General features: G+C 50.1%; 1 protein-coding gene across 1 annotated transcript; it reads right to left on the reverse strand.

Moving 5' to 3' along the window:
• Nucleotides 1-556: 556 nt before the first annotated feature.
• Nucleotides 557-10,025, reverse strand: TOP1MT (DNA topoisomerase I mitochondrial). Its single transcript, XM_009480481.2, has 12 exons — nucleotides 9,945-10,025; nucleotides 9,075-9,197; nucleotides 8,370-8,557; nucleotides 7,459-7,603; nucleotides 6,463-6,606; nucleotides 5,759-5,944; nucleotides 5,059-5,127; nucleotides 3,670-3,784; nucleotides 3,058-3,185; nucleotides 2,223-2,317; nucleotides 1,080-1,229; nucleotides 557-659 (listed from the first exon to the last, which is right to left on the reverse strand). Exons 1-12 carry the CDS (start codon nucleotides 10,008-10,010, stop codon nucleotides 557-559), a joined length of 1,512 nt encoding a protein of 503 aa, XP_009478756.2. The 5' UTR covers nucleotides 10,011-10,025.
• Between the last annotated feature and the right edge of the window lie 1,150 nt (nucleotides 10,026-11,175).

Below are 11,175 nucleotides of genomic sequence, written 5' to 3' on the forward strand. Positions count from 1 at the left end.
CTCCTCTCCTGGAGGTGAAAGGGCACAAAATACCCTGACATGTAAAACCCTGGGATTTTTCTTTTCTTCCCAGTGCATCCCTGACCCAAGCCCAGGTCTTATCCTGCAGCTGCCTGTTTCAGTGCTGTCATTGCCTTGTGTTTCCCCATCAAGCTAAATCAGAGAGTCTGAAAGCAACAGTGCACAGCTCCACTGCATCAAGGAGATTGGATTAGATCTAATCTTATTTATCAGCACAATTAAGGCTCTCATTCAATCTTCTTCCCAGACTCCGGAGGAGGAAAGAAAAGATCCAAAAGTACTTGGCAACTCTGAAGAGAAATTAAAAGTTCACAAAGTCACTGCAGTCAGGATGAGTGTCACAGGTCAGCAATACCCGTTTCAACTAGAAACGCATTTTTTTTCTTTTGTATGCAAAAAAAGGCAAAAAAATACCCGTATCAAACTCTTCCATTAGACAACCCCCCAGCCCCACCGCCGCAACGACTGCGGCAGCACATAAAAACAGCTTTCCAACAGCACCAAACGAGCACGATGTCACATGAAAGGCACTGTCTCAGAATTCAAAGTCCTCATCGGCCATGTCGATCGCCCAGGCAAACTTCTCCCTCTGCGTCTTGTTGTAGATCTTCTCGATGGGCACGCCAAACTTCTTGCACCTGTACAGACCACAGGACAGCAGTGGGGATGTAGCTACCCGGCTCTGCTCCCTCCACAATGGTCCTCTCCGCTCAGGGTTTGGCATCTTCTACCCATGCAAACTCCCCAGCCCCAAGCTCCTTCAGAAATCATCTTTGTGCCACTGTCGATAATGATGTGCAAAGTGACGCCTTCTTGCCCTGAACCCAGAAGGGACATCCTGCAAACAGTTAATTTGCAGCAAGGGAAGCCTCAGCTTTGGACTTTGCTCACTTCTCCCAACACATTCAGGGCTTGGACAGGTTTCTCTGGCCAAAGTTTATTCTTTTCCCCGCAAAGGCTCAGGGCTCTGGCATGTGTTTATCCCCCTCCCCAGGCAGGGCTAGGTGATCTGCACATCTCTAGAGAAGCATCTGCCCCATAGTATGCCCAAGACTTACCAGGCTATGCTAATCCTGGGGTCCAGGTAATTCAGCTTGGATGTGCCCAGAGCTATCTGCTTGTTCTCCTCCTTGTCTGTGGCCTGAACATTCAGCTTGGCCAGCTGCTCTTCGAGCCGCTTCAACAGCTTCTTTTTCTTCTCCACATTGCTGAGGGCAGAGGAAGAGCAACACAGCATGTTAAAGGGGAAAAAGAAGCAGCAGATGTGAAATACAGAGCAGCTCTCCTTTTCTGCTGCTGCCTGGGAGCATGATGTGAAGCCAACAAGCTTCAGCTCAGAGTAATCTCTACTCACCTTAAGTCCTATAAGGCCTGAGCCTAGAAATACTCCAAAATGGCAAAGTGGAAGATGCCATTCAGCACTAACCTATTTCAAGTACTTTAACCTGATAAGACACTTTTGGGGTTTGTTTTGTTTGGTTTTTGGTTTTGTTTGTGGTTTTTTTTTTTTAAATTATTACCAAAGTTGGGCAAAGCACAAAAGCCAGCACCCAGCAGAGACCATCTCCTCAAATTCAGGCTCCATGAGCAACAACCACCTCTGACAACCTGCTCTGCATCTCAGCAACACAGGGCACAAACAGAAAACAAGAAATCCCAGAGCACAACATAAAATACAAGCCTTGTTCCTCTCCTCCAACTTCCTCCTGCCTTTGGGCAGCAAGTCCCATTTGGGCTCTGGGAGGGGGGAGCAAATTTGAACAGACCCCATGCAACGACTGCTGCAGAGATCAGACAAGCCACAAAACATCACTCAAGTGTCCCACGAGAAAACCATGCATAAGGGCTGGTTTGTGTATCCCCAGGTCCAACCCCAAGCTAGGCATCCTTTGCACCATGGCATTTGCAGGAGAACTCCAAGCCAGCAGCTTGGGTTGAAAGTCTGAGTATGCAGAGATGTGCCCTATCCCAAAGAATTCCCCCTGAAGGAGCTCTTTCCAATCCTGCTGTTGCAAGGAACCATCCACGAGACCTCCACCCATCTGCCAGGCTGCCATAGGACAGGAGGCACCTGGGACCCAACAAGGGCATGTCAGTTCTGCTGAGCTGCATGTAGGGTGTTGGACCGCACCATCCCCGTCCACAGGCCCTCTGCACAGAGATCCCTCTGCAAAAGAGCATCGTAAGCAAGAGTCACTCACGCTTCTGCTTTGGCATCTTTTGTGTCTTCGAACTCCTCTTCAGCTTTTTTCAGCTCTTGCTGGGCTTCTTCCACCTGTTGCTTCTTGGCATCTATCTGTGAAGGTAAATACAAAGTCAGCCCATGCTCCTGTCCTCCCTGGAGGTTTCAGCTGCCTCCCTCTTTCCCTTCCTTTGCCACACCACTCCTCAATTTCTCGCCAGGCCTACTCCAGTCCCAACAACTTGCCCCTGCAGCACCTGCTGGAGCTCAAGCATTTTTAGCATCTTGCGAAAGTTCCTCACAGTACTGATGCCAGAAACATTTCCAGCTCTTATCTGTTCATCTTGTGCAACTGCCTGAGACTGCCTGGCTCAGGACAGTGCTGGAGCCCACTGCAAAGTCCCAAGCTCACCAGCAGAGTGTAAACAAAAGCTGAGGACAATTAGAAGTGGCAGTTTGAGGTATTTCCATAGCAGGCCCATGAAATTTCAGCTGGTCCTCCTGCAAACAGCCAAACAGGAAAACCAATTTCCTTGGTCCCAAGCCAACTGTGTCCAGCTTGGTTTGAAGACACAAAGCGATGAAGAACAAACTCTGTACCAAGTGTGCTTCATCCAGCATTTGAGCTTACCCCACCCCTCTCCACCCCTGGGTTGCTGACATCTCTGTACTGATTTAAAAAAAAAAAAGCCACTATTCCTGGTTTATTCCCTGCCACACTTGATCAATGCAATCTCTTTAGATGTCAGGTTATTCACCCTCTCACCATCCTTCCCACCACCAAAAAAAAAAAAGATCAGGGGTGAGAGATCAGAGGTGAGAGGTCTGCAGGCTCTCAGTCTGGTCTGTCTCACCTTAGTCTGGAGGTTTTGCATAGATTTCTCAAAGGTTTTTGGGGTAGACCTCTGATGGTTGCACAGAATGGCCACAGCTCGGTTAGCTCGGTTGTAGGAGAGGAGCTTTCCTGCAACATTGTCTTCAGCTGAAAATAAATGGAAGCATCACTACGTCTCCTTTCTGGGAGTTGGGGAAGGCAGGGAAAAAAACAGAACAACAGCAAGTTGTTTGCCTTTCCCATCCTTTCTCAGGGGAGAGCAATACTGGTTGTGGAAATTGGTGAAGGACACTTCAGCATCACTGAATCTGATACCGTGCCTCATCACTCATATATCCAAGGCAGGCAAAAATAACACAACGAACCAGCAATGCAAGGAAGCGGGGAAAAGAAATACTCCCATCTTGGCTATCAGTTAGTCAGACTATCACTGAGCAGGTAACTCTCTCACTTAGTATGGTCCCCAACCTGCTGCATGTCCCCATAAGTTACATCCCACCCTACAACGTGATGCATCACCTGCCAAGGAGGGGCAGGCAGTTCTAGGGACCCCAAGGTAGTGGATGGACATCACGGAGGCCCACTGGCTGCACAATGCAGCTGGTGATACCACAAACACTTCGTAACTCACAGTTAGTGAGTGCCTTGAGCTGCTCCTGCAGGGTGATGGAGGCATTGTAGGTCCTGAACACTTTGGCACTCAAACCATCCATCAGACTCTGGAGGTGTCTGTTCAAGATGGATGTCTGGAGGAAGGAAGATAGAACAAAGTGGGGGGAAAAGGAAGGAAGAGAACAAGCAGAAGCCAGGACAATAAAGCACTTGCTTTTGCAGACCATCTTCTGCCTAAGCAACCAAATTACTCATTAAAAAAAGTCTCCTGTAGCTTGCAGATCTACTTGTTGGGTTGGGCCCTCATCTACCAAAAACTGGCACAAATTCAACCTAAACTCACAAAGAATTTCTCTGAATTCAACAATTTCTGTCCATCTACGTCCAAGGGGACACATCTCACATCCAATATCACATCTCGCGTATATCGAATCCAATATCGCTGTTCTACAGAGCACATGGGGCTGCAGTTGGACTGGAAACAGAAAAGGCTAAGAAGAGTCATCCAGGGTTTGCAGGAAGCCTTACTTGTACCAAGAAAGCCTACCTCAGATAAATCCTATATAACCAGAGAGGAGCAGCCTCTTCAGAGGCAAGATGGGCAAGGGGCTTTGTAGAGGATGCAAGCAGAGGGGGAGCATGGCTCACAGCACCCCATATCCTATACTGAGGAAGAGGAGGGCAGAGGTTTTTGCAGGGGAGTAGCTCAGGAGGGAAGGCTGCAGCACATCTCTCCAGCAGCCCTTCACACTTCTGCCAAGCCCCAGCGAGGTGTGAAAGCATCAAACGGCTGGTGTTTGACACCTCCAGCAATGCCCCAAGCAACATGCGTGTGGGTGGGCCTTGCCAGGCTAAAAAAAAGCGAGAGCAGATAAGTTAGAGGAAGGAAGAAGCAGAAAGCCACCTCCTTAGCAGGGACATTGGTTACTTGTGGGTGCAGGCAGGCAGCAAAGCCTGCATTCAGAGAAGCAGAGATCATAGAATCGTTTAGGTTGGAAAAGACCTTTAAGATCATCCAGTCCAACCATTAACCTACACTACCAAGTCCACACTAAACCAATCAAGGGTAGACTAGACTAAACCATGTCCCAAAGTGCCACATCTACCCATTTTTTGAACACTTCCAGGGATGGTGACTCCACCACCTCTCTGGGCAGCCTCTTCCAATGCTTGATGCTATCAGTGCAGAAAGAGGATGGGAAAAAAAAAAATCACAGCATCCCAACAGGGTGTTCAAACAGTTACAGTGGTATCTCTGGAGGGGAGATAGTTAAAACCAGGGTAAGGGATGACACTGATACAGCACCACAGGCTGGGAGCCTGCAGGCTGGACAGGGGTGTCATAGGTTAGCTTCTACTCCCTCTGGGCCATCAGTGCTGTTTCAAAAGCTTGGAAGTCACAACTCACGTTGAGCCTGTCAAAGAGGTCATCTGCTGGGTCCTTGTTCTTCATGAACAGCTCCAGGTTCTTGAACACCTGAAGAGGAGGAAAGGATGGCCCTGGTCAGGGACAAGGAGCAAATTTTTCCCAGACATCTCGCTCATCTCCATCTGCCTCCTCATCCCAATGGACTTGGATTCAGACTCATGTAATACACATCCTAACCACACCATCAACCTTCTCAGCTTCAAGGACTGCCACTGGGACCTCAAAGCCATTGGTGCCACAGGCTGCTTTCCCCACCCATCTCTGCTATCCCCGACACTCCAGTTTCCCCACAAACACCATTAAGATCTTCTACTGTATGAGCAAAGCAAAAAATAAAATATCAATGAGGACAGTTCAAGTCCTAATGCCCACCAGTCAACCGAGGATGCTCTAGCAGGAGGCAGGATTTCTCTTTCATGGTTCATGGGCTAGAACAACCTTGAAAGCCCTATCCCAAAGTTTCTCACCCTTCTCCAGACCAGGGTCAGCATTTGTGTCCCCTCATCACCCAGCACTGTTGCATCTCACCCACATGCTGCCACCATGGTGTTAAAGCATAGGAGACATCTTTGCAATAGATTTCAGATGCAGATTTGGGACTGATGACCACTGAGTGAACCCAGCTAACCCTGCACCAAATTGCCATGCTAGCTGCTGCCTCCATTTCTGCCCCACTCACCAGCTTCTCCACTGACACTTTGTTGTAGTAACGGATCGAGTCTTTCCCAAGGAAGTCAAACTCCACCACGTGCTCCTGCCCATCCAGCTTGGGGTGCAGCTTGATGTGCTCCACACGCAGGGAGCAGCAGCCAACTGTGTCCGCAGTCTCCCCTTCCTCCTTCTCATTGCCAGCTCGCAGGGCCAGCTGGAAGGAGATGACAAGTCATCCATCCCAGCCCACCACAATTCCCCTTTCCAAGGTTAATGTGGACATGGACACCAGGGGCAGGAAAAGAAAGCTCCCTCAGGACAGTGCCTCACTAAATGGGTGCTGAGACTCCAGTAGAAACCAAGAACTGACTGGCTCCAGCAGAAGATTATTTCACTGCTCTAATAAACCCTAAAATATCCCCCCCAGAATAGTTATCCAGCTCTCCAGTGAGGTCTTTGCCATCACACAGAGACACACATGCTGGTAGAGTCCAGGAAGGACAGTCCAGCTCCTGCACTGCCACACAACTGCGTCTTCACACAAGCATCAGCAGACAGTAGGAGTCACCATCCTCCATGATCATTGCCAGATGCCTCACATGAGGAGCAGCCCTGGCTAGTACAACCAGGAGACACCCAAAAAACCCCTACAGGGTGGGGTGGATCAGGTAAGCTAAATCTCAGCCTCAACAGGGATGGGGGACCTGGGGGCCAGGGTGAGTTCGCAGGTACCTTATCAATGAAGTAGAGGGCCACTGCTCTTTGCCGCTTCTTCATCTCCTTGGACTTCCAGTCGGCTCGGTACTGAGCACGGATTTTGTGGACAACATCCTTTAAGCGCCGGGCTACTTCGTATTTCTGCCAGTCTTTCTCCCCCTGGAAAGAGAGGCCAAGACCCAGTGCCCCACCTTCTTTCCACCCCTACCAGTCAGACCCTATTCTGGGAACTCCTCCAGCAACTAAATACTGCTCCAACCCCATTGTTTTCTTAAGAAAAATCTATGGAGTGGAAAAAACGGAGCAAAAACATCTCATCTAGGGTTTCTGTGCCCTCTGCTGGCTGTGCTGGACCTGGGATCCCAGCCAAGTCTGAGCTGCTCGTAGTCTGGAGGCATCCTCCACCAGCTAGCAGCCCGCACACAGCAAGTGAGGAGTTAAGTGGCCAAGCACTGCATGGCCATGGCTGCTGCTGCTTGGATGCCACCAATATGGACTGAGACGATGCACTTGCTCAGTTGTGCCCAGCTTGCATGCAGTTTACTTATTTGCTTTGAGGGTTGGAAATAGCTTTAAATCGCCTTTCCCTCCCCACAGTGTTCACTCCCTCCCACGGCACTACAGGTGGTGATTCTACCTCCCCCTGCCCTCCATTTACTGGCATAAGTGAATTGAACCCCATAGACTCTGGTCCCTGTGGACCCTCTCTGCCCCTGCCTGGCTTTCAGTAGCCTTCCCTGGGCACACATGAGCAGCACAGCACAGGGATGGCTCTGCCAGTAGCAACCCATCCCCTGGAATAGGCTTGATGCTTATCATCTCTGTCCTTTTCCCCTCACCACCCAACAGCATACCAATTAATTTAGTTTACTCCCTTTTTTTGCAGGGGGGCAGAGGAAAGTACATTTTTGTTGACATGCCACATCTCTGCTTTCCCCGATCTTTTCACTTGGCAAAAAGCCACTGGCCCAACAAGCAACATCTCTGCCTGAACAGCAGCATCACTCCAACCTTCAGCTTGGAGCTGGGGTTCAGCATGATGTACTTCAAAGTGTTCTGGATGTTTTCCGTCCACGAAGCGAGCCAGGTAACCGTGTTGTCACAGCGCACCTCCTTCCACTTGTGCCCTTCTGGTGGCTCAGGGATCTTGGAGTCCCTGCGGGCAGAGCAGGGTTACAGCCCTCAGACCATGAAGGAGAAGAAACGGGAACAGGTTGTCAGCTCAACTGCTTCTTCACAGCGAGCCAAGGACAGTCAATGCATTGCAGCATTACTTACAGAAGACATACAGCCCGCCCAAAATTGCTCCACAACATGAGCAGGTCTTTATCCTTTGAATGCTGGGGACAATGGGAGAACTTGCTGGGCTGGTGGGGAGTGTTTTGAATCAAGGCCGCAAGGTCTTCATATGGGTGGTTTAAGACCAAGCCAACTCACATAACTTAGAAGGCAAACACTCTTAACCCATCACTGCTTTTCTTCCCTGCAGTGAGGATCCTGATGCTTCCAGCCAGCATAGGGGACCCATAAAATGAGGAGGAATGGCTTGTCTGGAAGAGGAGCGCAAGAGAAGGAGTTGTCCCTTCTTCAGAGAGGCCATAGGAGCACTGCAGCGTTTGCAGTTGATGGCAGGTGAACAGTGCAGGCACCAGCGAGAGATGGTAGCTGCTGAACAGCTTTCCTGGCCACTGTATATCCACAGAGAAACCAAAAGTCAGACCTAACTGCAAAGCAGTTATTTGGACGTGACCAGGAAGGCGACAGAAGGAATCCAGTGAGTTCAAGCCTGAGAGTGTACAAGGCAGTGATTGTAGGCGATAATAAAATCCCAAAGCAACTTGTGGCAGAGGAGACATGCTGTTTACCCCGGTCCGAAAAGCAGCTCAGCTTTTGGGAGCTCAGCTCTTCCCATGGCAACTCACTTGCTGCAGTTGATGACAACATCTTCTGGCATGATCCTCTTCTTCAGCATGCCCATTTTGGGGTGGTCACCACGTCCACGGAACAGCCCCGGCGGCTCAGTTTTGAAGTTGCCTATCTTCTCCCGGTGCCCATCCAGGATGCAGTACCCATACTCCTCCTGAATCTTATCTGCCTCCTCCTTCAGTTTCTGAAACGAGCACCATCCCATCATCACCCCACAGGATGAAACCAAAGCCCCATGACTCGTGCCTGCCTATCACTGGAGAAAGCAAGGCTGGAAAGGCAGAGCTCAAAGGGCTAGAGGAAGAGGTGAGCACAGGTCCAAGTCCACTCCCAAAAAATGGCTCATCTCCACCCACTCTGAAAACCCTCACAGTGGTGCTGTCCCAGCATGATATGCTGGTGGAACAAGCCGGTGTGCCACCAGACCCTTAGCAAGGTCCACCAGCCTCTGGACAGGACAGGACCCCAAACCATGGTCCGAGGATGACTGGTATCCTGCAAAGCCATGAAACATGCAGCATCTGCAGATAAACTTAATGAGGAGGGGTGTGATGGTCATGGAGACAGAGCTGGTCCAAAGGCCAAAGAGGTCCCAGGTCAGGGCATAACACCAGGAAAGGAGGCAAGCAGGAGCAGAAATACCCCAAGCCGGTCCCAAAACGTATCAGCCAGCCCCAGATGTCACAGAGAAGAGTCCTCACCTGCTTCTCCTCCTTGGAGAGTGCTTTCCGTGCCTCACTTTTATCCACAAAATACTTGTGGATCTCCCTGAAGTCACACTTGTCCAGGTCCTTGATTATCTTCTGCTCCTTTGAGGTCATCTCCTGAGCAAGTTATGAGAGGGGCTGGGTAAAGCCAGGAGGCAAAACCAACTCTGTACAGAGCTGCTGCCTGTGCCTCTCTTTCACAGAAAAGGAAACAGAGACCCACATGCCAGTCCTTCAGAAAAATCAAAAAGGAAGCAGCCACCTCAGCTATCATAGCCACATCCACCCAAGGGCAGAACTCAGAGACTTGAAACACAGCCAGCTCTGGGGTGCAGCAACCTCCAACCTCTGCTGCAGAAACAAGAGGTCCCCAAGCATGGCTGCAAGCAGCTTGCAGGGACTGCAGAAGCAGCACCGAAGGTATTTGGGAGCACATAAACTTGCCCTACTAGGGGGTCTTGCTTTTGTTTAGGGACTGAGCCGTGGTGCTGTGGGGCCACGAGGTTAATCCTTCAGAGGGACACATGCCCCAAACCATTTGTGAAGGTGCTTGCAAGACCCAGCACCTGCTTTCTTAGGTAGCACCACTAAAACTCAGAGGGAGCACAAGTGCCAACATGAAGCCCTCAGGGATGCTGCAGACAGCAAGCCCCACCCCAAACCCACAAGAAGCAAGGAAAGAAATCATATCATTTAGAATCTCATAAATATATGATTATAAATAAAGAGCTAAGCTACAAAAAAAAAAACCCTAATCCCCTCCATCCCACACCACAGCCTAGGGTCTGCCTGGGGATGACAGGTTAAATGCCGAGTGTTTAATGCGGAGGACAGGCAGCAAGGAAGCCCTCACAGGGAAGGTACCTTCCTCCAGTCGTTGAAGAAGTTGTTCTGGAAGATCTCCTTGGTTGTGTATTCATGATCAAGCATTCTGGCATAGAAGGTGGCAATTTCCTCCGTGGCCAGGCTCAGCTTCAGGGGTTTGCCTAGGAAGGGAGAGGACCTTTAGCGTCAGCTATGGGGACAGCCCAACCCCGTAGCCCTAGGCAGTTGTCTGGCAAGTCCCCATGATGAACATGGTGCCAAAACAGGGACAAAGGGTGAGAACAGACACTGGCAAGACTTCAGCACCCCCCTGCACCAGGCACAGCCTCATCCACAGATCAATACCCAGAGCACTTGGCACAGTAGGATGCTGCCGCAGCCCATCTGTAATCACACGCTTCATTTTCTTTTCCAGGAGAGTGGAAATCCTGATTTACGTTAAGGTCACTGACCCACAGGGCTTTCAGCAGACACCATGCCATGGTGAGTCCCAAACTTCTGGCTCCACAGGACAACACAGAAAGGTTTGTTTTCTAACCGTGATCACTTCCAGGACCCGTGCTGAATAGCCAGGATCCCACTTGGAGAGATTTCATCTCAAATACTTTCCCATGTGGATGGAGCAATCATGGCAAGCTCAAAGCCGAGATTAACAGATATAAGAGCCTCTCATGGTTGTCCAGTGGATCTTGGATTATTTCTTGGAGATGGCAAAGCCACTGTCCTTTCCTAGGCTCTTTGGCTAGAGCAATGAAGGCTAGAGAATCCAAGGAACATCTTGGCTCTTCCTAGGAAACCAATACTTTGACATAGCTTTTCTAGGCAAGCTGCTGGAAAAGCACCCTGCAGAGCACCAGGGGATGTTCAATCCTACCTGCACCAGACACTCTGGTTTTTGGGATTCCTGATCTCCACCTGAACTGCAGGGCATGGTGGGTCACAGCCTTATAGCAGCCCCATGACAACCTACATACACCAGCTCAGCCACAGTCTCTTCCTACTTGCAGTTGTTGCCCATCCATGAACACATTTTCATCCAGGAACGGTGACACCTTTTAGCAAATGAGCCAATGTCACCCAAGATCCCAGGCCAAAGCCACCAGCCTATATGCACACAACACACAGATGGGTCTCCAACAGCTCAGAGGCCACAGAGAAGGTCCAAACCCTATACAAGGCTACATACAGCTGCCAGGGCTCCTGCTCATAGAGCCAGAAAAAGTCTCCAACATCCCCATCGATGTCCCAGCAGTGCCCTCTGGTGACAGGT

Source organism: Pelecanus crispus, chromosome 2 (assembly GCF_030463565.1).
Source record: "Pelecanus crispus isolate bPelCri1 chromosome 2, bPelCri1.pri, whole genome shotgun sequence".
Classification (NCBI taxonomy): domain Eukaryota; kingdom Metazoa; phylum Chordata; class Aves; order Pelecaniformes; family Pelecanidae; genus Pelecanus; species Pelecanus crispus.